At 37.7% G+C, this 27,128-nt stretch overlaps 3 protein-coding genes and 1 long non-coding RNA gene across 5 annotated transcripts; 2 read left to right on the top strand and 2 right to left on the bottom strand.

The window, feature by feature from the left end:
* The first annotated feature begins 51 nt into the window (after positions 1 to 51).
* LOC145942782 (uncharacterized) lies at positions 52 to 4,319 on the top strand. Its single transcript, XM_083049809.1, has 5 exons — positions 52 to 368; positions 447 to 542; positions 730 to 891; positions 1,021 to 1,258; positions 1,348 to 4,319. Exons 1-5 carry the CDS (start codon positions 308 to 310, stop codon positions 3,473 to 3,475), a joined length of 2,685 nt encoding a protein of 894 aa, XP_082905935.1. The 5' UTR covers positions 52 to 307; the 3' UTR covers positions 3,476 to 4,319.
* Positions 4,320 to 5,138: 819 nt separating this feature from the next.
* On the bottom strand, positions 5,139 to 21,753 carry LOC145942791 (uncharacterized). Of its 2 annotated transcripts, XM_083049820.1 has the most exons (11): positions 21,506 to 21,753; positions 10,127 to 10,372; positions 9,016 to 9,350; positions 8,494 to 8,739; positions 7,888 to 8,194; positions 7,081 to 7,582; positions 6,839 to 6,997; positions 6,541 to 6,716; positions 6,250 to 6,456; positions 6,137 to 6,160; positions 5,139 to 5,823 (listed from the first exon to the last, which is right to left on the bottom strand). In XM_083049820.1, the coding sequence occupies exons 2-11, from the start codon at positions 10,239 to 10,241 to the stop codon at positions 5,744 to 5,746; spliced, it is 2,151 nt and encodes a 716-aa protein (XP_082905946.1). In that variant the 5' UTR covers positions 10,242 to 10,372; positions 21,506 to 21,753; the 3' UTR covers positions 5,139 to 5,743. The 2 variants fall into 2 exon arrangements, with proteins under 2 accessions (XP_082905946.1, XP_082905954.1); XM_083049828.1 differs by lacking the exon at positions 6,137 to 6,160 and having other exon boundaries at positions 5,142 to 5,823; positions 21,506 to 21,750.
* Positions 21,754 to 21,890: 137 nt separating this feature from the next.
* On the bottom strand, positions 21,891 to 23,415 carry LOC145942853 (uncharacterized). Its single transcript, XR_014426430.1, has 3 exons — positions 23,257 to 23,415; positions 22,520 to 22,841; positions 21,891 to 22,206 (listed from the first exon to the last, which is right to left on the bottom strand). It is a non-coding gene; the product is annotated as an uncharacterized LOC145942853 (long non-coding RNA).
* A 109-nt stretch (positions 23,416 to 23,524) lies between these two features.
* LOC145942810 (uncharacterized) lies at positions 23,525 to 26,864 on the top strand. The gene is made up of 5 exons (XM_083049855.1): positions 23,525 to 23,665; positions 23,984 to 24,064; positions 25,230 to 25,357; positions 25,536 to 26,202; positions 26,295 to 26,864. The coding sequence occupies exons 1-5, from the start codon at positions 23,609 to 23,611 to the stop codon at positions 26,592 to 26,594; spliced, it is 1,233 nt and encodes a 410-aa protein (XP_082905981.1). The 5' UTR covers positions 23,525 to 23,608; the 3' UTR covers positions 26,595 to 26,864.
* Positions 26,865 to 27,128: the final 264 nt, after the last annotated feature.

The following is a 27,128-nucleotide window of genomic DNA, read 5'->3' on the forward strand; positions in this document are numbered from 1 at the left end:
AGAGAGAGAGAGAGAGAGAGCAGTTTCGTTCCGAAAACGAACGCCACGTTTCCATGAACGAGAACTCTCTCCCTCTCTCTTTTCCCGATGTACCGTTCCGTCGAAATCAGAATTTTTTCTTCAGCATCATCGCGAGAAAGGTCGTCGAACGTGCGTCCCTTTGCCATCACAGCCAGTTCCGCCGAGGCAGAGGCCGGTTGTGACTTTCGTGGGGAAATGGCGGCGCAATAGCCGCGGTGATCGTGCTGTTGTTTTGAAAGCGAGCGTTTCTGCTGACGATCGGGGAGCAAACCTACGAACAAACATCATGGATATCTCGAGCATGCTCGAGGTGCAGGTGAAGGAGGAGACGGACGTCAAGGAAAACGGTGAGCAGCGATGCGCGATTCTCGATACCCCGGGATCTAGCGATGCCCTTCTAACCTGCTTGTGTGTCTCTCTTTCAGTGACACCAGGGAGGGACCAGGAGCCTAGCGCGACCAACGCTGGATCACCCATCTCTCAGGACGAGAGCAATTTCTACAAGCTTATGTTCGGCAATGGTCAGCTTTTTCTCTTTCTTTCTAAAAAAAAAAAAAAAAGTTTATTTGTAACAGATAATCTTTACATTGTTACCTTTTTGTCTGCATTCTAGATTTGAAGTTTATTATAGGAAGAATATGAGAGACATGAATGCTCCTTTTAGCCACAAAAATTGTATGTTATAACATAGATATTAAATTCTTTTAGATATTGCAGCCGTTCGATTTCGAAGACTCCATTGTACAGCCTGCGATGCGCATATTGGTTCTGCTCCGGCTCAGATACATAACATGTTTCAACATCCTGTGCTTCGCACATTATTGTGCACGGAATGTCGGAAATTTTATGGGGATGGTACCTTTGAGCAAGGTAATGTAAAACTTATACTTTCAGTATTCATCTACATTCACAGATGTATACTTTATATGCTAATATGCTTTATATACTATATACTTTATATACTATATATGCTAATATGTTTCTGTGTTGCATTCTCAGGTGACGACGCTACGGACATGTTCTGTAGATGGTGTGCAAATGGTGGCAATTTATATTGTTGCTCATACTGCAGTAATACATTTTGTTATAAATGTATAAGAAGAAATTTTACATCCTTAGTAAGAAAAAAAATTGAAGCGGATGAAAAATGGAGATGTTTTGTATGCAATCCAAGCGATTTGTACAGCGCTAGGGCTATATGCTGGGCTTTACTCGAACATATAAAAACAGTGACAAGGTATTGTTGCATGAATATTAGAAACATATTAATCTTCATCAAATTTGTTACTTTATTGTAAAAATAAAAATATCTTTGATGTATTTTAGAATATTAAAAAACGACAAGAAAATAAGCGCCGAGGAATTCGACATAAAAATGAATTTGGACGAATCACCATGTTGTCCGCGCAGAAGAAAACGTAAGCGTCGAAGACTGGAATCCAATTCCGAGGAGGAGGACGAAACGTATACATATGAATCTAACGGTTTACCGGTACACAACGTACAACGTAAACAATTCAAGAAAATGCCGAATAAAATTAATCTGAACGGCAAAATCAAACCGATCGTTACGCAAAAGCAATCTATACCGATTCCCATCAGACCGCGTCCGTCTTTGTTCTTGACCGGTCCGTCGCAGTCTATGACAAAGTTAAGTCAAGATAGCTCAACTGTCGATTCGGAGGGCCTCGTCCTTCCGTCATCTAGCGTAATAAACTCGAATGCTTCGTTATCATCGAGATACGATTCTAATGTTATGCAGCAGCCTTTGTACCATACGACTTTTATGAACAGCGCGGGATCCAATACTTACATACGAGCAGTGAACCCCGCTACGATGAATGCTGCTACTCGGAATCGGATAATTATTCCAGTACAAGCATCTCTGCAACCGTCAATACAGTCGTCAACCTCGTATCAGCCACCGCAGCCGCCGCCACTACAGTCGTCAACCTCGTATCAGCCATCGCAGTCGCTTAAATCTCCAAAAAACGCAATGGTATCTATACCCAATCCGACAGACAAGCATGGCAGATCACTCATTCTTCTTCCGAAGTCGAGAAAGGTGGATCTAACGTTGACTCCCAATATAATTGATCTCGACAGCGATTCCGATGACGAGCCGACAGTTGTTGAAGAGCAAAATAATTCAACGGTCAACGGATACGACGACATGGACATTGTAGATATTTGCTGCGACAAGGTGGTACCTGTTGCTCTCACTTGGGAGAACAACAGCGACGATGACGGCATAAGGGAGGAGCAGCCTTTGCGAGAGATGTGCACGACTTTGACGAGGAACGTCACTTCCTTCAGCGAGATGATGTTACCGCATAGTCAAGAACTCGATAAAGTTTTAAGTGATGTGAAGGAAAGAATGAATTGTTTCTTCGATCTAAACTTGATCCAAGACATTGAATTGGCAGCGCAACAGAAAATTAAGCAGTTCTGTTGGAACATGCGCGAAGTAGTCCTCCAGTTGGCAAATATCAATGATAGGATAGTGCGCGAATACACTGCATGGAGGAGATCTCAGAAGAAAACGGAAACGGAAACTCCATCTTCAATCGAGGAAAACGTTGCGTCCCAAGAAAACGTAGAAATTCCTTTACATATGACTTGTATTAACGAATCTGACACCGAATCCGATTGCGAAGGATCGGCTCGAATTAAGAAACCATCTGATTTTGTTCAGAGTGGCAATATTGTTGAAAACTTGTTATTTCCAAAAAAAACCGTTATACATCGTGGTACCGGTGATGATAATGTGCATTTGTATGTGGATAAAACGACTCAAGTGTGCAACATCTCGAAAGATTATGAGAAATATATCTCTTATTCTATGGTGAAAAAATCTAATGATGATTCAAAAACGGATACTAGTGTCTTGAAACAAACGTCGACACCAGACAAGAATTTTGGCAAATATGAGGAGCAGTTTCTTTATTTTTTGCAGCGCATCGAAGATCATAGCATTCAGACAGAAGATGCAAAAAATTTGGCAGATTTGGATGAAATTCAAGAGTTAATAGAAACGAATTCATCGTTTAATTCGCATTTATTTCAAAATAACGATTCGCCTGATATCATATCTGATGAATCGAAAATCTGTGAACAAGAAAGAAGTGAGAAAAGTGATTTGAGTGATCATATTAATACAGTGAACGACAAAACTGATACATTGGAAAGCACAATTGATAATGATAATCAGGAAATTGTTAATGACTCGGATTCTGATATTAGAATGCAAGAAATAAACGATATCAGAATACAAGGAACAGTAGTACTTGACGAGAAATTACAACAAACTCACGATACAACGGACGAAGAAGCGGCATCGATAATATCAAATGGTGAAGACGCAAAATCAAGTATAAATGGCAGTAATATGGTAAATATGGAAGTATCTGCTTCGAAAGGAAATGAGGAAGATTGTACTATTATTGATGATTAATGAGGGCCATTGTCTATCAATGCAATTTTTTTTATCAAACTCTGGTGTTACAATTAAGTTGCAATTCATAAAAACGCGTTTTTTCATTTCTATTTTTTTTTTATTTTTTTTTTCCATCTAAACAAGTTTTGATGTGTCAGAAATACTTTAAGTTGTATAAAAGTTGTATAATATATTTTTAAATTGTAAAGAAATATCTGACGGCCGTAGAAATAACATCAAATAAAGAGCTTGTTTCCAAAAGAAAGTAAGATTATTTTATATTTTTTTAAGAATATATCTTCTTCAACATGTCAAGATATACAATAGATATCATAGATATACAATAAATTTTTCACCAATAGTTAACTTTGGCATATATTTTAGGAAATGAGCTCTCTACACTACCATCTACCAATAAACTAATATCAATACACAATACGATTGCTTTGGGAGTTTTATAATTGATCGCTTATTTGGTATATCATTATTTTACTTTTACAAATTTTTACAGAAAATAGTAATAAACTTTATGATCAAGCAGTTTTTATTAGTGAACAAAAAGATACATTTACTTATAATTTAATATATTTTATCTCGAAAGAAAAATTTTTAATTTTAAGATATTGAACTTGTAGTGGAAGAATTGAAGCATTGTAGAAGTTAAATATCACTATATGTTTTTTGCATATTCATCCTTTAATATTTGTATTTTTCAATATTCCAAACAGAAAGATAATTTTGTTAAAATGAAATCTTAAATTAGATATACAGCGCCTTTTATTATCCTGAAGACTGCTTGAAAATTCATTTCGTGTATTAACTGTTATGATGGTAACAATTGATATAAGTCTATTTTCTTATTACGAGTCCAATGATAAATTTTTTGATTCACATATAAATTTTGTATCGCAAAAGATATTCAACATATAGAAGAGAATTTATTGTTTCAATTTACTCTCTTTGCAAATAGCACAAAGTCTGAAATAATATATAAAATATAATTATATCTATTAAAAAGAAAAAATATTTGTTTCACTATTAAAACAGCAAAAATTGTACGCTTTTTAATTTACATATTATTGAAATATGTTACTTGCGTTACAGTATAATTTTATGCAATTTGCATATAAGTTTGTACATAAGAACCTGTCGTTCTGTATAAAGAAACATACAAATAGGAGGTTACGCTTTTGATTATTATATTATTGCGTGATGTACACAGCGAATCGTTGAACGATGCATCTATGCGCGTACATATGCTATATAATGAATACGAATACATATGTATTATATCTATTCGTAGATCTATTCGTACTTTCATGTATTTGTGAGTCATACGTACGTGTATGTACACAAATTTTGAGAGGTCAAGTGTATGAAACAAATAAATTGTTTTATAAATAACACATATGTTAGAGATTACCTTTAGATTTAATATAGTTAATGCAACGTGAGAGTGAGTGAGAGAGAGAGCGCTCCATAATAAGTCGCAAAGCATGTTTTCTTTCGGCTGTAAACATTTCAATAAACAGGACTTTAAGTTCTGTTCAGCTCTATCTGAATAAATTTAATATAAATAATCAGTGCGGGATGTAATTGTTCCTAAAATAATAATTACAATAATTTTTCTCCCTGTATTTTTTATTTCATTTTTTTTGTATACATATATATCAACTCACAGAAACATAACATTGGTCAAGTAAACGTTTTATTTTTTAGTATATCGATATCTATTCGATTTATGTTATATGTAAAGATGCATGTAAGTCTCACTGTAATAGTTTTTCATCATAGAAAGTTCTCCATCTATTCGCATCTTAATAGTTTTATGAACATAGTGATTGTACAAAAAATGAATTTACAGTATAAAAATTAAAGAAGTATTACATAGTTACATGTAGCTTTTTTGGACGTTTGCACATAAAAAGTACTCTACTTTGCTTTTTATTATTGCGATACGCAAAAGAGTTTATATTTGTCATGGTTGCTTACACTTCTATAATTAGAAATGTAAAAACTGATTATGTATAGCTCATAGAAAGTACTTGAGCAAGTAATGATTCTTATAATAGTTCTCATATAAATAATAACATTAAAAAACAAAGAAAAATGATAATGTAGTCGGCTTAGATTTTACAAATTAACGATAAATGCGATGCGATGCGAAGCAACGAAAATATACATGAAAGCACACGTTATCGGCACTTCGTCACTCTTGAAGTTCGTGTGTTGCAGTGATGCAGCGTTATTCCTAAAATTCTTCCTTCATTTCTCCTAGATCACTTCTCAGTATCGAAATTGACCTTTTTTGCCCATTCCGTTATGATACACCCTCAGCGGCATGTAATTCCCGTTTCCGTTCATCGCTGTATTTGGAAAATTTATAAAAAAAAAAAAAATTATGAAAACGATGAAAATTAGAAATATAGGCGCGAATTTGCGGAAACAACGACAGACATAATTTTCCATGATCCATGCAGAGAAGGAGGAACATTTCGCGGAAATGCACAGAACTGGTCTCTCTTTCCGATCGCGATGGATCGTCAAAATCAGAGAAGACAGTTTTGAAGATTTCCGCATTTAAAAAAAAAAAGAAACATTATTAGACAACACACACACAAGATATGTACATGTATTTCGAAGAACACGTAGTGGAAAATCTCGCGTTTGATCACTTACTCAATTCATAGTCTTTTATTGCAGCTTGCAAAGTTAAAGTTGCAATGTAGACATTAGATGCAGCGCGATCAATTTAATTGTGCATTACGCGTGTACAATAGAATATCGCTTACCTTGCACAATCGTGGGAGGTTGACGGGGACCTTGAATGGTGTGTGCATGACATCTCGGTTTCAGTAGACCGTGATACAAGACGAAATATAGACCGGCAACAATAGCCGCTGCTATCGCCATACAACGATATACGAATCTCAGCGAGTCTACAATGTCCTCGTCGCCAAAATTGATATAAGCACCGACGACGGCTCCGAGGCACCGGCCTGCGCATCGAAAAGGCGAATATAATTCAGACCTATCGATCGTTCCAAAGTACAACGTTATACGTTATAAAAGGCGAGACATACCGACGCAAAAGTGAGCTATCACAGGCAGCGCTTGGGCAGTCACAGTCAAATGACGCGGTACCAAATGTCTCAGGTAAAGAATGGCAGTAACCCACATTATTCCTAAAGTGAACACTTCTAGAGCCTCCGTGATTAGAGACCACCAAGGTTCCGACACGAGACTCAATACGGTGAACCTATTGCATTGATCAATTGTATCAAATTTTTTTTTTTTAAATAAACGTGAAAACTTAAGAGATCTTTCTTCAGCTAGATTTACGATTATTACCCGCTTATCGGATTAGAAAAACTTACCTACCTGATTATGTACACCGTAAAGGCAGTGATGAGAAGATTACTGTGTCCACAATAGTCCACAAAATGTTCCGATTTCCAAAGAAACAGGAACGCCGGAATTGCTCCGACAGTCATAGCGACACCAATGATAAGTTCATCGCCCCCTAATTTTTGCAGATGCCTGTGTAACGAAGAAAAAAAATTCCTAATATCTCGAATCGCAGTTTAACAGTTATATAAATTATTTTATCTTAATGGACTTACAAAGGCAAGTAGCTGTCCATCGCGCTCCAGAAAGTCCCCATGACTAACAGGATGAAGACCAGGGCGACGGTTTCGCTGCCGTATCTCTTGATAGCACTCATTGGCAATGCCAGCATGCCGCTCCTCGTGTGCCACCACCATTCAGGTGGACTGAGTGGCATACCGTTCGCCGACAGGGCGATGATGGCTGTAAGGATCATGAGCGCGGCGTGTAGAACGAGCGGTAGCCAATAGGCCGGCCCGAAATCGTTCGTTAGAGTACTCAGATATCCGGCCAACGGTCCTAGCAGGGCGAAACCGAGGGAGCCGAAGGCCAATTGACGTCCCACGTCGCCGCGACCGCATGACGTTTCCCGGGTCGCGATCACCACCGCCGCGTCGATCAGAGCCACGGCAGTCGTTGGAAAGATATCCGCGATCGAGCGCACAATCAGGTACATCCAGAACGCCGCTTCCGCCCAATCTCCAGTATGTTGACACTGGCTTTCCGCCAGCACGCTGCCTGAAATGATATATTATCGTTTTAAAGGAGAAAGTTTCTATTTCTCTTTGCTATCAATGTGGGAAATAGAGTCGCCAAACGAATAAAGGCGATATATGACGTTTATGCTCTTTCCAGATTTTTATCTGGAAGATTTCCCTTCCACTAATGCTTATATAAAAATATTAGAGCAGATTATTACGGAACTTTTCAAAGAATCGATTTTTTTGGATTGCGTTTCTAATCATAGTACTGTAATTCCTAGTATACTTACAATTCTAAATAAAAACTTCAAGATAGAGAATTAATTCTACATAAATTATTACCTGGAAGAGTATACGGATTGACCAAATCGCATTCAATGGAGCAACTCTGATTAAACTCGGCCATTCTGACTTCCAACTCGGGTGGTATGCGACAAGCGAAGTATTCAGCCATAGGATATGCGCACCATTCCTCTTCATTTTCGGGATTCAATGCCTGTCCAAAGCTACCGTTCACCGGCAAAACGCCGGAGTACTCTGTATAAACATGACAGATGATATTGTCATTTTCATCCTTGTAACACAGATGCGGCGGTTCGTTCTCGGTCATGACATAGCGACGAGCTTTTTTCGTTTCTTCGCGATCCTCCTGTGAAAATTATAATTTATGTAGATATTATTATGTATTATAAGCGCGCTGATCACATTATTGTTTAAAATTTTATTTTTTTTTTACTGCGAGAGAGAAAGAATATGTCTCGGTTCTTGCTAAATGTACGTAAATAGTATTTTCAGTTAAAGGATTAAAAGTTCTATAACTAGACATTTCATATATAATTTATATACAATATTGTTATATTAAAATTTATAAATATAATTTTAATTTTATCGCGATTTTACATTTGTTTTGTAACACAGACAGTCGAGATCCCGCAATCGCAGTCTTACCGACGTGTAGAGTTCGCTGTATAACGGTGCGACCGTGGTCTCGCCGCTGCCATCGAAGAAATCAACCTCAGCGTCGACAGCGCTTCGAAAGGTCGTCGTATCAGCAACGAGTTCTGAGTGCCATCGTCGCCAGCCGGTCGGATAGCAAACGTAGTTGCAGTTTTTTAACAGCATGATGCCTACCCCGCTGTCATCATCGGTCCAACGATGACACCCGAAACGGTCCTCGCATCTCTCTTGCCGCACCTAGAGAAGTAGTTATGTATAGTTATGTTTATTCCAATTTGAATTTTTTTACAATTATTTAATTAAAGAGAAAGAGAAGAATATTTTTTGATTATACAAAATTCAAATATAAATTCAATATTTTCAATATTTTACAATTCAAATATATGTTCTCTACATTTTTTTATCCTCTGATTCTAATTGAAATTCTACGTATACATTAAAATATTTAAAATATTCTTCTCTCTCATTCTCTTTATTCTTTATCCATCAGTTTAATCATCCTTGGCTTCGCACCATCGCTCCGCGTCGATCGCAGTTAAACTTGAGATCGGGACCCTTCCCGGCCGATGGCAGATTGCGACCCAGCACTGAGGGCACTAGCAACAACAGCGAGTAGAAGAGTGCCGAGAAGATGCAGGCGACGGCGATCATCACGCGAAGGTAACGACCCGTCGACGATTTGTCATTGTTGCTCTGACGACCGGCGAGTTTGTCGGCGATCGGTCCTGCTATCAGCGGACCCAGTATCGCCACTGCCGGCGAGACCATCGACACGAATCTGACATTTTCGATGCTCAGTCCCACCTTCGTCATGTGCAACGGAAGAAATGGGAAGAGACAGCCGATGCCTGAAGAAGAGATAATCGCAGGTCATTACAAGTCGTTCAAATTGATCGAAAAGCGATTGCAGAGATTGCAGTCTCAAATCTTATTAAAAAATTCCCTGATTTTTCAGGTATTTTCGTTGAAAATTCCAAGTAAAATAAGAAAATTTGTGGATGCAGCTTTTTAAAATAAGTTTCTTTTGTATGCGCTTTTTAATGTTTTTTATTCATACAATTGCAAAGTTATTAAGAGTGCAGTTTTTCTAGCATTTAATATTGATTTATTAATTGTAAAATTAATTTAACAATAACAAAATGCGATATATCATTATATCTAAACGTTAAAGATATATGCAAAAATATAAGATAAAAATATAAAACAAAAAATAATTTATTATAAACGTTCTCAAGAAATATTAATTTATTTAAATTAATTATTTATTTTAAATAAATAAGGAGTATTAAATTTATTTAAATATTATCTCTTAAACTAAACAATTTTCTAATAAAACTTACATAAGATCTTGATACTAAAAATATGTAGATCGTCAATAAAAAAAATCACATAAAATTTTAATAAAAATTAAAATATTGGCAAGATATGTTAGACATATGTTTCTTAAGTGCTAAATAAAAATAAAATTATTAAAGAGGCAATTTTTTAAAAAAATCTCTGAATTCTAATCAAATTCCATGAGAAAATCCCTTTTTCAAGATTGAACGAAATTCCTTGAGAATACCAGGTTTCAAGGTTTTTCCGGGAGTATACACTCTGGATTGTTTTTACGATCGATACTCACCTCCGAAAAAGACGAACAGAAGACATTTCAGCGATATCAGATTCGTGTTGATGAGCTTCTTCTTCGGTAAATCCTTCTCCATGTCCATCTTCTCCGTAGACGCCGTCGCGGCCATCGCGAACGAGCAACCGGGTCAGTCTTACTCGGGAACGATCGCGGGTGTGCCGGTCAATCAGGACGACCTGGGGTCGTCTACTATGCTGACTGGTCGCCTATTTCCATCGCGATGCATCCATTCTGCGTGCGCTTGAGAGGCCAAAGAAAAAAATTATGCGCGGATAATGGAGCTATTTATAACTATTTATGAATAAACAGAATCGCGGGCAAAGAACGAGCATCAATTTAATATACATATAAAGCTATTTCGATAAATTATATAATTCCAAACATGTAATTAGCAGATGCGATATTAAATTTATTCCACTCTGTTATAATTAAGATAAAAATTATATATTTCGAGTACGAAATTAACTAGAGAATTCTGAGCTATATATTCTGTTGAATTAATTCATAATTTGTAATTTTTATTGCAAGAATTTATTCCATGGAATAAATTTAATGTCTAACTCTATATTTAAAATTTTATCATTTATAGAAATAGAAACGAAATATTTCAAGTATAATTAATTGTGCTAATATATGTATAGCTGTCGCAAATTAATTGTTTTAACATACTTATACAAAAGCTCTGTGACAACACCTCGGTTGACTGAGCGAGGTCGTCACGCGAATCGGACAGGAAGACGATCGCACCTGTATACGCGCGTGCGGGACATCAAAGGCAACTCGTGCGGATGTCATATATATATCGACGTCACATCGATTCTTAACGCGCGACGATAATGAAATCATTGTACCATATTTGTACCTTGACCTGGTGGTGCTCAGACGTGCCACGGAAGTAAATTATCAGATGTACACCGAATATGTATATGGGACCCTCGCATGCAAAGCTCGTATAAACCTTATTTTCTCTTCTTACGATATGCAAATTCCTAATAGACACCTATTTCGAAGCGTATGAATGAAAAGACTGGTCGAAAATGTAATTCCAAGTTCGTTCAAATGAAATGAGAATGCAATTACAAGAATGATAAAATTGGTACAAGATTTAATTAACATGCACCTCCGAGACTTATCCTTTGACAAGAATTCGCCGTCAAGCGCCTTTATTATTAGATATCATATTGGAAGAATCCTCCTGCGGATTAATATATAAATGGCAAAAACGGTTCGCGAAAAGATAGTAGGTCGCAATTAATTATTCTACAGCACGCGATGCTTTTCGCAGTGTTCGCGGTGTACCTTTATATACGAAAGCGAAAAAACAGGTTTAATCTCTAGAATATGCATGTGGATGTGGTAATAAAATTATACTTGGACGTGTCAAATATCCATTGCATGTGGAAAGAGAGATCGAGGCATTTACTTCTATCTGATCGTAAAGTTCCCTCGTATATACTAGAGATGACATTTATTCATGAATGAGCGCATATATATATATATATCTTACAAGTCGTGAATTTATGCCAAGGTAAAACGCACGCGTGTATGATTACGTGGATGTGCTTCCAGTATATTGTATATCAATCTATCCGAGCCAGATGCAACAAATTCGGGACATTCAAGGCGCGTGCAATTCGCAGCTCAATGTGTGTGTATGAGAATATATCCGGTCTGTATATATATGTATGTATGCACATATTGTGACGATCGATTTTCAGCAAGAGTGCTGATGATATATTAATCAGATTATAACACTGCTCTCTATTATATATACCGCTCTCTAATTATATTACCAATTATACTATATAATTTTCATTGAAAGTTGATCTATATAAAACTATAACACCTTATAATTGACAATGTTCCGCTTCTTTCGTAAAAAGTTCTTTAATTAATATTCTAAACGATAAAAAATAAAAATTTAAAAAGTTTTGTCGTCATCTTTCAGTTTTCAAGTATAGAAACTTCCCAAGTTTCCTCCCCAAATTTTGAATAATGCCTAAAGAACAACGCATCTTTGACGTGATGTATCTCTTAATCTTATATTCACCGAGCTTTTCATACTCGAAAAGATTTCCTTCTTATTTCTATGTATCACTCTTCGTTCAACGATTATACATATAAGAGGAGCTGTGAAAAGGGGAGCGCACAGTTGAACGGTCGCTCAGCAGGCGTGATTTATCTTCATATGTGTATCCCCCTGTGTCGTTCCGGATTGATTACGTCGCCGTCGTAATTGTCGTCGTTACATATAAGAGATATAGTTGATGTTACGTAGCTCAGGACTAAGCTATCTCGCCATTCTTTCAGCGCGCGTTTCTCTCCTCCTACGCCGACTCGTAATTAAATGTCCGCTTCGTCTTCGTTCGGACCATCAGCATCTTCCGTCCCGCAAATGTGGCGTGGTCAGCAACCGCGAAAGAGTAAAGTAACGTGTGCGAATTTTCGTCCAAGGAACGGACTCGGTCTTGTTAGAGAGAATCTTACATTGGCTGCAAGTCTAACATAAGTTTGAAGTCGGTGTTTGCTAACTTTTCGTATATCGATTGATGTTTAAACACCAAATCAAGCAATCTTTTTTTATTATTATTATTTCGATTTCATATTTATAGTTTATTTATTTTCTGAATTCCGCATAGAGAAGAATGTCATTTATTTTAATCGTAGCGCGTTTACACAAGTGGCAGTAGCATTCTCCGCAAATTATGGGGGCAATTGATTGCAATTGCGACATAAATTCTGCGTTCTAATCTAGGGAATCAGTTCGTCGGTCTTGGAATGACTGAAATAAGTTAAAGCGAACACAGTGCGTGTATTGGAACAGTCCTAACTAGGTTAACGACAGGTTACGGAAGCCTCGAATGTTTCTGCGCATTTTAAAGAAACGTCTATCGTGCTCGCCGCTCATAAACGTGATTCCGACACGAAAATTCGGACATTTCTAGAAATAACAGAAAGTTATAAAATGTAACGAATAATTTCAAGCTCATGAAAATATACATATATTAAGCTTCTTCCGAGAAGTTTGTGATGCTGCTTGTCAATATTTATCATCTCATTGTCAGTATATCGATTACTTGATTTAATGTCATGACATGACCGTATGGTAGCATTAAATTCTATTCATTTATTCGTATCAACGTGAAACACTTTTGATTTTCAGTACGCTTCACTAGTCAATCAAGACGATTCTCTAGTCAAGAAACTACAGACATGTGTAAAGATTCCCGCGCATTTTCTATACGTATTATGACCGTCAGCTATAAATAGACATACATATGTGAAGGCTTTTTAACTAGACGAGATTCATCTAATCTCTAATCTAACGTCATTCGATCCGGCGCTTTGATGAAACGAAAGTTCTAGTCTGCGTTTAAAAAAAATGTGGCTATAATAAGCATCTAATGTCTCTTATCCTACTTAGTTTTTTGTTCGTACAAGGTATATTTGCAATTCTGAGATGTCTTATTTGCATGATAAAACCGCAATGTATAAGCTAAAACGAGACGGTCAGTAGATTATTTCTAAATTTATTTTTCACAAATTGTAGTATTAAATAATTCCAAGCTTGAAAATCGCGAGTTTGCTTAAAGCAAGCGCTAATGTCCATGGCTAAAAAAAAGACAGACATCCGGCACGTTTGCGATATTTTACGCGGATGTAACACGTTAGTTTCGGATGAATAAGGTTTTTCTTTCTTCGCTGTGCACATCTAGATGTCCTCCGCAAGTTACATTACGTCATCGAGAACAGGTCTCCGATTACGTCAATATCCAGCTCCAGTCAGTATGTGATCACGAGCCGCCAAATATTCTTTGGAGCTCTACGATCGCATAACATACCGATAAAGCCGAATCTTTTAAAAATAATTCGTATACGCTCGTCATATACACATCATAAAAAGTATCTAAATATCTATATATCTCACTAGCCGTAATAAACATTTTTATTGCTTCCGAGAAACGTTAACTCAATAAATAAGAAATGCAGTCGAAAATCACGGTTCATTTCTTTTCTGAGTCGAGTTTTCCTTGGTTTTCCTTCATTTTGTATTTAGTTCCATAATTTTATATTTATGAAAGTACATACGTCAATATATATCTTGACGGGATGTCAATAACGATAAAAGCCGACAATTCGTTTCTTATTCTATGAATTGAATGTGGATGGGTGTAATTTGAACAGACAGGTTCTCGAGAATGCATCAACTGTCCAAATTAAAGACTACTTTCCTCTGATGGAAAGTGAAAGATTTTTTTACTCCTCTTAGGAAGGAAGAGCACACTCGTCTCCTCTTTTCAGAGGGCTATTATCTATCCTTATAAGAGTCTGGACAATGAATGGATATTCTCGCAAAATCATTTCTCCTCATTTTCTCGATTCCGATAATGGAACACGTCTACCTCGCAGTGAAAAAAAATCACGAACCGTTTAAATATTTCCAAAAATATGCAGTTCGTATAGATGTACAGACACACAAGATCATCAGGCATGCTTCGATTCTCTAAAAATAGACTGTTTTGTTACAACCCACGGTTCAATTGTGCGCACGCGTACCTTGTGATTAAATAAAGCGTGGAAAATTGGCACGTTGTAAACATTGTTCAACAACATCTCAAGATATATATGTAGAATAGATAGCTTATAAATATCACAAGTATAAATTTCTTTGTGAAACGGAATATCTATCGCAGAAGAATCCAGGAGAGAATTTAAAGTTTGTTAAAGTTACAACACTAGTTAGCTTTTAGCACCGAACATCTTAAAGTATAGAGGCACCCGTATGCATAGTCCGATCGCATAACGTTGACCTTTGTTACTTAAGATCTTAAGATAAGAGCGAGCGAGTTTTCTTTCTCAAGGCAATCCTCTATCGCTACTTCCTGCGCGCTATCCTGACGTATCCGGTATCATTTATTTTTATTATATACTTCACGATTAAACAATCATCGATGTCGCATGTATTCTCAGGACGTTGCGCGGCAATGCGTGCCCACATGGTTATTATCCTTATTACATGGAATGTCGTCATCACGCGCGTGTACGACCTTCCGTCCATAGATTAGTCTAACGTGTACATACGACTCGCGAAATTGGGTTAATGAAATCATAGAGGAGGAAGAAGTTACTGACGCATGTGAACTCGACACACAAGTTCGGCGACGATGGCGATGACCTTTTTCACGGAATTTCGCACGGAAGGGAGATTGTTCCAACATAAGTGAGTTATGACGTTGCGACATTTGATACAGCGTGGTAATCACGGGCATTAAGATAATTACATTGACAACGCGGTTTTTTTTATTTTTTCATTAATTTTACGAGCCTTCTTTATATACTTCCCACCGGATGATGGACATTTTTCGAGAGGAGAGCGGAAGGAAGACAGTGACCGCTTTTTCTTCATAAGTCGATAATGGAAAAGTCTCGTATTAGCAACGCGAATGAAGCACACATTTCCAAAGATATGTATGTATGTGTGTTTGCGTTGGAATGTACACACAGGAATGCGACAATGTAACGGAAATCTACGGAGGTGGATTCTGTCTGAAAAGATGAAAGGCCGCAATCGGGCTGAAGAACTTTAATATCTTTCGGTAGGAATGAGATTATATAATAACTTTGCGCGCGCGCACGATAGAGAGATATGAAGTGTGGGTAATATAAGAAATTTTGTCGAAAATTTATACCAACTTTTTTGCAAAGATAACAAAAGCTAGTGTTATCGTAACGAAACGTTTCCTTTCCGTTTATATTGTTACCACCCGTATCGTCCTTGGAAAATATCGCCGACATCGTGGCACAGCCGTTGTTGAAGCCCGCGTGTCGTAACGTTGACAACCAGAATACAGATCGGCTTGCCGTCTGCTTCAGGGTCACGTTTATACTAGGCGATGACGCTAGGTCGCACCGATATCTTCCTTCCGATTAAATACTGATTTTAGGACGAAAACAAGTTTACCTGCATTTTTTTTTTTTTTTTTTTTTAGGAAAAACCAGGAAGAGGAAATTTTGTTTCATAAATTATCTTTAATCTTCTTTAATAAAGACTCTGTAATTTTAAGCACTACGTATAGAGAACTTCAGTGTTTCGCAAAAGAAATTACATAAATTATATTCAACTTTTTATATAAAAGCACCTTCTTTAAATACTCTTTAGAAATAAAAGAAAAGAAAGAATTATTGCGTGTAGGCAGGGATTACGCGTATGTCCCGCATGTGAATGGATAGTTTGCATAGTCAATAGATATACGGGGGCTATATTTTTATCCGGAGACGGATACCATTCTGTGATTTACGCACTTTTCACATTTAGATGTAGATTGTCTATGTTTCCGGACCCCAAACATCGACTAAAAATGGACCTGCATCCCTGCTACGAAACAGCGATTCAATAGAGAAGCAGTGGTGTGAGACACATGCAGGGACAGATTTCACGATCGATGAGAATTATTCATTCAAGCCGTTGCAGGACCGAGCAGCACCTAATTTCGCCCCTCTCTCTCTCTTAGCACTTACTCATGGGGCTGCACCCCTCGGATGATGGTACCCGAGAGAAATTGTGCGACGGGGGAACTTGCTTTCCCATCATACCTCTATAGAAATGGTAAATACGATGCGCCGAATAATCGCCCGATTCTATATGGCGTAATTCCGCTCGTACATCAATCTGACGATGGCGCGTCCGGACCTGTTGAGAGTGTTGAGGTATCCGGTTGTTTTTTCTTTTTTTAAACGTGTTAAATTAAATTACGAAAAACAAATAAATATGTTAAATCAAATCAATGTTAAGTAGGTTAAATTAAATGTGGAATACATTAAAGTGACAGAAGTGGCTATAAAAGTTGAGCATCCCCTAGTAAGTATATATGCATTACTTTTCTCACTGATCGATTGCGAAGAAAAGTTTTCAGCGCATACGAAGAGGAAATTATCTTACAGTCGGAAACTTTCGCCGGTAACGTTGTTACGCGTTTGCTCATATAGTTGTGCAAAACAATACGGCAACTCGTTTTGAGCATTCCGTTGGTCGCACGGCACATCTTGCGCTTTGTATTCCTTATATAAATCTACAGATCATGTTGACGCGATCGAAAGTTTCTTGCGCAATATTTCTTCGCGTGGAGTCGCATATGTAAAACCGGCAAAGACGAGAGTATCTTCCAATAACCGATTCCGCATTGATTTCGCAAAGTTTCTCGGCACAATAGCGATGCCATCGTAGGACAGGACCACTACCGCCGATATTGTGAGCTTTGCTATACAAGGAAGTTCTTCGGAAGCCCGTATCACCGGAGAACCGATGGATCCGGTTAGAGGTTCCAACATATTTGTTGTGATATGCATTATTCTTTCTCTTGTTTATCAAATCTCTCTACAGAAGAAAAAAATTATATCGCGCCTATATAAAAAATAATCATGATATCTTTGTGTAAAATACAAAAGAATAAATAAAAATATTTTATAAAGAAACCATTACTCTCGTAATATTAATTAATTTTTTTCGAATTTATAATAGTAATTTGCAAAATTATACTATTAGGATTAATTTCTATAATAACTCAATGATAGATCAATATATTGATCAATTATGGTACTCTGAATCGTTATGTACCGCTGTATCGCTTAATTACGGAAGTTGTAAAAAAATTATTGGTTTTGTAATATCTATAAAAATATAAGCTCCATTTCGCCTCGTCATTCTTTTTTGCAGCTCGATCGTATACACGGTGTCAATAACGCACGGTCGATGCCGCGCGCATACTGCACATTGTTTATTTTCCGGAGGTAAAACGCACAGAGGATACCCGGTATGTATTTACCACGGATAACGGAACCACCGACGATGTGTCGGAGGAGTGCTAGCAAGAGAAAGATGGAAGAACGGCTGATAGAAAGAAGGTGCTTTCAAGGAAACGAAAGAACCCGTATAACAAGACTGTACAATGTCCGTTTGCGATTTCACGATAAGAGTAAATATAGCGTCAATGCGTATATTCACTCAAGATCTTTAAAGATATCCGCGAAAAAGTTCATTTTTGAATGATTCAGTACAAGACTAGGATAGCCTCATAATTTATAAAATTCATTTCAGCATAATTTCGACATAAAATAAATCTTACAATTTGTATTTTTACGTAATTTATCGTTTTATATGCACGCAATAAAAATAATTATAAATATAGTTAATTTTGATAATATTAATAGTATTTAATATTTTATGTATATTTTTTTCAAATTAAATTAAATTTATCGGGAAAGTTGGCGATATTCAACGTGAATCTTAAATGAATTATTCAGGAATGATGGATGTAAAAAATTATAAGTATTTCTGAAAATAAACACCTGTAAGCTGTGGCATATCCAGCGTTGATGCAACCGGCCCTAGACACACTCGTGCTCAGGTCGCGAGGCGAACGCACGCGTTACGCGCGGAGTGACACGAGCGTTACTCCTGTGTCTGCTGGCGTATAATGGCACACCGTGTATACAATACAACACCGTGCTGCGTGCGTATGTACTGGAGCGAGAAGATCTTACGTGATAAGGATATACGGCGCATAGAAGTCCTACGAACTGGTTCGCAATGGTACTCGCGTCACTCGATCGGAGACCGTTTTCTGGAATAATTCGACGTTCGAATCGGCGTATTCGATATTACATGTTCGCACGCTATTTCATAAAAATTATGAACCAGAAAAAAGAAGATAAACTTTGAAAGTATCGCGGGCAGAAATCTATCGCAAATCTCTAAAAAAAAAAAAAAAAAAATTAATAGAATAATGGTTTCCCCTCTTATCTCGGCGGACGTGTCACGCATTACTACCTCGATTATTTTCAAGGGAAATGTTAACGATCCTACAAAATGTCCCGCTTTCGTCGGTGGGAACTCTGAATGGTACCGGATCGATATAAACTCGAGCATTATTTCTCCGTAATCCGTAATATTCTCATATCGCATTATCAAATGTGATTGAAACGAATGATTCTAAGCCTTTGCTTCAACCAAGAGCTATCTAATATCTATACGACATTCCATTTCAGTAAGAGTTATAACGACAAACTTATCCTATATATTGAGTGCCAAGAGATTCGGCTTTTTCACATTCGATAAATCGATTTCACATTATTACGTTTCCAGAAATTTGCTACGCAAATAATATTCTTACTTGTTTGAAAGAATAACATTTCTTGACGGAGCCATAAGAAATAATTCCTCTGGGAACGATTTAGTAAAGTAGAGCAGGAATTCGCTCAACGACCGGGCGAGGAAAATTATTAACGATTAACGCGCGTATAGTGATGCAACGATGCATTGCGGGTCATGAGAGACAAGTGGGGAGAAGAAATTGCCGGATAGTCACGATGTCTATGAAACTGTTTACGCTTATCAGGCTTTTTCCTCGATATTTCCTCGCCGCGACAGGCTCGCTCGAGAGTTAAAAATTAGGTCCCTCGCACAACGAAGGATAACGAACGATTTACGGAGAACAAATTATATCGTTCGATGCGAAAACCTGGAATTAATAAAAAGTTTCAAGCGATCTCGACTAATTGTAAGCTTTGAGAAGCAAAATCGATTCATTAAGACAAGCGCTTTCGTGCTGACGCGACGTTAAAATTGAGTGTGCCAATATTGCCGATGCGATGGAGAGATCACAACGATCGTGCACCATATAAATTTAATATCTAACGCACCACGAGCGTTGATTAAGCCAATATGTGTGTGTGGATATTATTCAGTGACATTTTTTCATAGGATACGATATAGGATCTTGTCGATAATCAAGAGATAAAAGATCATACAGAGAGAATTTTCTCTTAGAATTTACTCTGAAAATCATGGTAATCGTGGAACAATATGGTATGGAAAGAATTTTATGAGAATTTCTTTGATTAATATTTATCACAATAAAAATAATAATATCTATTACAATAAAATATAAAATATGTTTGATTAATTTTACTATGCAGTTTAGTAAACAGAGAAATTCTCATAAAATTCTTTCCATACCATATTGTCCCACGATTACCATGATTTTCAGGGTAAATTCTAAGAGAAAATTCAGTGTACATGTATTATACGAATTGTTGAAAAATGCAGTGAGATGCAAATTTTTATTTAACATTTATACAACGTTGAGAAATTAAAAAAAAACGATCATCGCGACGAATCGAAGGGAGTCGCCCGAATTTCGCAATCGACGAAATTCATCAAAGCGGCCGAGATTCTGGAAACCGCGGGTGGATGAAAGGGTCGAAACTGCCCGTGAAGAGGATGTGGTCCGTTAAAAACAATTGACTGGGATTTCGGTCGAAAAGCGGGTCGCGTAGATTCGAGAATGGAACGAAAGGGAAGTGTCGACACGACGAAACGTTACTTCGTTACTCGGCGTTTGCATTATCGAAGCTTCGTGTTCGAGAGTGTCGTTCATCTCGTCAGAAAACCAGGAGAGAACGTCTCACTCTACTTGGCTACTAACATCGTCAACGAAGTTGCGAGAGGTTCCATTAACGGGAATGTTGACTTTTCCAAATTCCGATTTCCCTATACGGCAAATTAATTCTAATTAAGTCAACGTACGAAGTTTTATGCGGAAACGGAAGAATCAGTGATTTAATTTCGGAAAAATTATTAGCCGACGATAAAATGAAATTATAAAAATAAAGAATTTTTTACGCGATGAAATCTTGAGTGGGGTTCGTGAATTTTTACCAAAACTTTACACGACGAAACGATATTCTCGACTGCAGTTTTTGAATCGCATAATTATCACTGCTTTCACACGGTGACATTTTATGTAGATTATTCGTTAAGGCTTAACTTAAAACATGAAAAAAAGAGAAATTGATCTGATTTCCTGTAAACATCGAGACTTTTTAAGCCCGCGCCTAACGAAAAATCCATCATTAGAAAATAGAATTAATAGAGTTAGCGTTAACTTACATTACTGCGACCAGCCCTTCAGGATCAGTCGCACACTGGTTAAGACCAATTGCGATCGACAATATTACTCTCATTCTCACAATTCACAGTATGTACTTATACCATAAAGAAGGAAGATTATTTAATCGCTGGATAACGCTAATCCACAATTATGCGAGCCCTCGAGAGATCAGAGTTACACCGATATCGCGTTGATCGATCATCTTGATTTTCTCATGAAATACCCTCGGATTAAATTTTTTTTAGACGGCAACGCTAGCTGTTACATGAAAGAGAAGCCTCGTATCAGGTCGGATGTAACGGTAACCTACATTGCACAGTGCAACCAACCCTCTCGAGGTCAGAGATGCAACCCGGGAGATGCGCGCGCGATCGCATCCCTCGCAAAATCCAATAAAGAGTACGATGTGATTCAATGTACTTACGATCCGGAAGCGCGAATACGGCGTAGATGTCTGCGTGCGTGCGTGCGTACTCGCTGGGGAAATAAGCGTCGATGATCCTCGGAAGGGGAACACGCGCGGGAGCGATATCGCGGTGGATAATCGCGACGAGAGAGAGAGATCGTGTCACTGGACGCGAACGTTGTCTGGCGCGGCGCGCATCCCGCGACCACCTCATTCCAACACAAAGTCCGGCGAGCGACTGTTGCTCGCGTCCCGGTACTCCCGGTGATTCGCCGCTACTCTCGGCGGCGCGCGTCACGTCGCCGGCTCGACTCGGCTCGGCTCGGCTCGGCTCGACTCGGCTCGGCTCGGCTCGGCTCGGCTCGGCTCGGCTCGGCTCGGCTCTCGCTGCGCGCCGCGCTTCTTCGCGCGTAAACGTCAATGCGAGATGCTACGTACGTAAGTACGTATGGATGTTGGATGTGCATATCATGTGCATATACATTCTTACTTACATGTAGCTCCCACACATTCTCTTCTTGCACCTTTCCTCTATCGCGAAGATAAGTAGAGATCGGCTTCGAGCATCTCCGAGAAGCCGGCCGCTGCATGTACATACCCCCGGTGTATTAACCCCTGCGGAGCCTCCTGTCGTTTCAATCATGCACATCATCTTTCTTGATTTATGACGCGACGTTGCAGTCTAGATGCCGTATGCCGTCGTAATTTCTAGAGGTGCTCTGAAATGCGATTCAAGAATCACTTGAAGTCAATTCTCCAATATGTCCATCAACTTATCATCTAATTCTAATTGATTTTTTCAGATTGCAATATTGAGTTATCTTCTACTAATTAAATTGTTGTTAATTATTGTTAAAATCAATAACCTTAAAATATCGAATTTTAACACCGCGACGTTGCGGAAACGTAATATAAAAAGATTTTGCGGATAAAAATAATAAAAAAATATATAAATAATAAACACATGACATAAAAAACGCAGGAGATTTTGTAATCATGCATCTATTTTATGCATAATTATTATAATAATACTTTATTTCAAATAAAAGCGAGGATCGTCCGTTTACACTTGCGAATCATATATTGATCAATCCTCACAGTGGCGTCTCTCGAATATTAGCCAATATATATCTATTAACTTGTTTCTTTTACTAATTTCTTCCTCTTCAATCTCTTCTCGGTCGTAAATTACAATTATATTGTGATATTACAGAGATTGTCGGTGACGAGGAAGTGCAAAATACGCACGTCGTACTGATACTTACATATATATGACTATGTGCAGAAAAAGTTTGTTATTTTTACACCGTCGATCGGGTTTTTCTTGCATGGGGAAGAATGCTCGTTATAACCTCTACATATATATTTATATGTACATCAACACGATGAATCCGATATATGCGAATGTATTGCAAAAATTAATTAATCGAATTAATATAATTGATGGAAAAATATATCGATCGATAGAAAAAGATATAGGTTATATATGAATATTAGATTGATAAATAATATTAAAAGTTATTTTAATTAGAAAGTAAGATTAATTAAACTTATTTATTTACTTAGAATTAATTTTATAAATTATTAAATATTAAAATCACTCGTGTACTCTTATATAAACAAAAATAATATATATATTTTCTCTTCGACATTTTTTACTTTTCTCATCAAACTTCCGTTCAAAAACAAATTTGAAAAACATGAACAAGTGTAGATATATTGTTAAGAAACGTGTTTAAATATCGAAAATGATTTCTCGAAAAAATTACCTTTTCATCTCCTTCCCATCGATAAATAAATATCTATGAAATAATACATCCTCAGAAATTACAGAGCAGAGGAAGAAAGATGAAGTAAAGGAGAGAACGCACAAGAAGGAACTTATCCTTAATTATACGATGCAACGTAGATTAGATACGTGTACATCCGTATTCGAACTATTCAGCAACATATTCCGACCAATGACGAACCTGCGCGAAGACGGACGAAGGGGATCGACGCGCCACGCCACGATAGCGCAAGCGAACGACACGATCAGGATCAGACTCATCAGACACGATACTCGTTCCCGAGACAGTCAACGGTTTAGCGGACAGTTGATTGCGCTGTTTATACGCCATTATGGATTCGTTGGCGAATTACGCTAGCGACAACAGTAACAATTCGGACGACGTGAAGGTGAGCTAATCGCGAGGAGGATATAGATGCCGGACGGTCAGGAATTAGATTAGTACGTCGCCGTTTAGGACGCCTTAGTTGCTATGTATATCGCTCGACATGGCTTCTCTATGCGCAGCCAGTCAACGTTACTCCGAACGCAATTTACGCGATTCTAAAAATACTATTTATTTGGAAATGTCGTGGCACTTTCACGAAAATATGTACTTATTATAAAATGTAGTCGATCTTTCTTCTTTTTGCAATATCGATAGACACTGCATAGTTCAAGTCAAAGTATATTATTCAAGCGTGAGATAATTGATTTTACTTCCTTAGATGCCAGCTCAGGGACAGGAAGAGGCAAATAGGAGGGCTAGTGATGCCAATTACGACCCGGTACAAATGGACATGAGTGAGGTACAGTGAAAGCGCACAGCCGTAATCCTTGATTCTTAGTTATTAAGTACGAAACAATTGTGCCTAAGAAGATACCGCAGTGACTTTATGGCTACTGTATGTACATGCAAAGTCTTAGGCGTGATATATAAGGGGGCTAGTATCTGGTTTTGCAAGGTCGTGTCAAATTTATCAGTCAATGTTATCTATAGCAAACAAATATTATTTGTAAGAGCCAGTAGCACCAATTTGTAAATTGATGATATTTCTAATCGGATTGTAATTTGACTAAACTAGTGGTGTTTATTATACAATTTATTATGGGTAAAAAAAATCAATGTGCACATTTTAGTCTACTTGAAATCTAAATATAAAAAAAGACAGGACCTTGAAACCTTACCGAACGCAGGATAATCAGGCTCATTGACATAATTAAAATTTAAATGATAAGTAAATGGGAATAGTGCCATTTCGTGAGACAATATTAACACGTAGCTCTGTTGGTAATACATGATACAATATCTACGCATCTCGGCAAGGTCTATGCTGTGTGAGGGTCTTTCAAGACTACCCCAAGTTCTATTCGGAAGACAGAGGTGAGTAGAGGAAGCTGGAAGAAGGTAACACTAACAAAACATCAACCATCAAAGAAACCACATGTACAAGTATACTCGGGTGATAACTAACTGCAGAGGCAGATTGATGCGAAGGGCCCTCATATTCCTCTCTCTTTTTTGTGACACTGTTTCATACATTGATTCCATTTTACCTCTCTACCGGTAATTAACATACAATATCATATATACATTATCTTCTATCAAATGTAGCGACACGCAAATGTTTACGTGTCCTACAACTTTTGTATCAAGTACAACCAAGGATGCAAGAAAGCTGAATTTATAACCGAATTTATAGCTGAATTATAAACTTTTTATAGACAAATTCTTTAAGTTACTTATTTTTAGTATTTAGAATAAGAATACTTCCACTTTGTCTCTAAATGTATATATAATAATTATAAGTTTCTTTATAATACATATTATTTACTGTCAGAATATCCAACTTTGTGTGTATTGAAGTTACATATCTTAAAATAACTTTTGCGGTAGGAATTAAGAGCTATTTCTTATTAGTAGACTATATGTAAGAGATTTATACATTAAAGTTGATAATTTTTCTCCTCTAGGAAAGCAACAACAACAATTCGTCCAGGGAATCTAGTAGCGAACGCGCAAATAGTCCTTCAACGGCGCAGTCTACCTTTGGCTCGAGAACGGAATCGTCTCGAGCCTTGCCTTCTGCTTCAGACCAGAGGTAGGCTGGTTTGTTAACTATATATACTATATAATACAAGTGCTTTTTAATGATACTTCGTATAAATATGTAAAAGCAGTAATTTTAGTATATCTTACTAAATGTATATATCTATCGTGTACAGAATAATAATACGCATCTGTGTGGTATACCCCTGCAGAACGTAATCGTTTTACAGGCGAGCCACCGATCACGAGAATCACACGAGTTCGAAAGACGACCATAGGCGAGGAGGGGACCGCAACGATCGGAGTCGTCATACATCCGAGAAGAGTCGACGTTACGACGATCGAAGGCAACGTGACAGTAATAGTAGTCACAGAGACCGAAGTAGAGATCGTAAAAGTCGAGATGACGATAAGCGTAAACTCGGATCATCCAAAGACGAGAAGAGCGACGACCGAGACAGGAGCGACAAAGATCATCATTATAGGGGGGACGACAGAAGGGATCGTAATCGCGACAGGAATGAAAGGGACAGGCGCAGAGATCGCGATCGGGAGCGAGATCGGCGACATTCCAGGGACGATCGATCAAAGGACCGGCATCGGGACGAGCGCTCGACTTACCACAAGGAAAAGGATCGCACGCGGTCCAGGTCACGATCGAGAGATCGCGCTCCACCTCCGCCGTTCAGGATGATGAGTTACCGGGAGGAGAAGGGACGGAACAAACTGGCCCAATTGGAGAAGCTAGGCATAGAGCTGAAAGCGCCGGAGGGTGGCTGTGACTCGATGATATCCGGTATGCAGAGCGAGCAGAATTACTATAATCCGTTGGCGACAGCGACGCAGGGCAAATACGCGGAGCAGATCCAGAAGAGGAAGCTACTGTGGGCCAACAAGGTAACGATTATCAATATATAACATAACAATATTGTTAATAATCAGCATGTCCAATACACAATCCTGTTTTACAATTACCTTTTTTTCCGCAGTCAAAGCAAGACGACGGTAAGAGTACGTCGACTGCAGGTTCCACCGCCAATACCTGGATGGGGACGACCTTCACACATGATCAGGACGGCAAGGTGTCTGCCAAATTCAAGCGACTCATGGGTATTAAGGGCGACATACCTAGCGCGCCTGCGGTAGGAGCCAAACCAGATATTCTGAAGAAGCAGGAGGAAATGTTCAACAATATGGAACAACAATACGAGGTGGCGCGAGCCACCACGCACACACAACGTGGCGTAGGGCTAGGTTACGCTACTGGCGGCTATCAGTTCCCACGATAAAGTGCACTAAAACTTCACATCCTCATCGTTTAATTACATTTAATATCTAGATAGAGAGATATACGAAATATAGTTACGTTCGACAGTATATATATTTTACCAAATATTTGTAATTCTTATTCTTTCCTTTAAATTGTGGAGACGAGCAACAAATCTCTCTAACCCGGTTTCAGAGTTCATTATCGATACGAATACGATGATGTTATGTACTTGCGCGTTATAATATTGCAAATAAATTTAAAGATTTAAGAGATTATCTAAAAAATAAAACCTTGCGCTTATTTCTAACTATGAGAGAAAAACAGTTTCCTATCCGAATTATATAAATTTATATATAGACATACACACATAAAAAAAATATAATCTTGTACTACACACAACCAATTCATCTTTATTTGAAAAATTTGAAATTTACAGGGAGACAGTAAGATAATATACGACGATGGAAAAATAAAGATAATATATCTGTGGATGATGGAAGGAAATTATAGATCCATCTTTTTTGTTTTTTATTTCCAAAAATTTCTGAAGATG

Source organism: Prenolepis imparis, unplaced genomic scaffold (genome assembly GCF_030444845.1).
Source record: "Prenolepis imparis isolate NDT839.2.m4 unplaced genomic scaffold, iyPreImpa1.0 SCAF_1, whole genome shotgun sequence".
Classification (NCBI taxonomy): domain Eukaryota; kingdom Metazoa; phylum Arthropoda; class Insecta; order Hymenoptera; family Formicidae; genus Prenolepis; species Prenolepis imparis.

Coding starts and splice junctions, on each gene's coding strand:
- LOC145942810 (XM_083049855.1), top strand. CDS start 23,609: ATGGATTCGTTGGCGAATTACGCTAGCGACAACAGTAACAATTCGGAC. Junction 24,065..25,229: donor TACAAATGGACATGAGTGAG/GTACAGTGAAAG, acceptor TTTCTCCTCTAG/GAAAGCAACAACAACAATTC. Junction 25,358..25,535: donor CCTTCTGCTTCAGACCAGAG/GTAGGCTGGTTT, acceptor ATCGTTTTACAG/GCGAGCCACCGATCACGAGA.
- LOC145942791 (XM_083049820.1), bottom strand. CDS start 10,241: ATGGCCGCGACGGCGTCTACGGAGAAGATGGACATGGAGAAGGATTTA. Junction 6,457..6,540: donor GATAGCTCACTTTTGCGTCG/GTATGTCTCGCC, acceptor TTCGATGCGCAG/GCCGGTGCCTCGGAGCCGTC. Junction 6,161..6,249: donor ACCTCCCACGATTGTGCAAG/GTAAGCGATATT, acceptor TAACTTTGCAAG/CTGCAATAAAAGACTATGAA.
- LOC145942782 (XM_083049809.1), top strand. CDS start 308: ATGGATATCTCGAGCATGCTCGAGGTGCAGGTGAAGGAGGAGACGGAC. Junction 369..446: donor GACGGACGTCAAGGAAAACG/GTGAGCAGCGAT, acceptor TCTCTCTTTCAG/TGACACCAGGGAGGGACCAG. Junction 543..729: donor CAAGCTTATGTTCGGCAATG/GTCAGCTTTTTC, acceptor AAATTCTTTTAG/ATATTGCAGCCGTTCGATTT.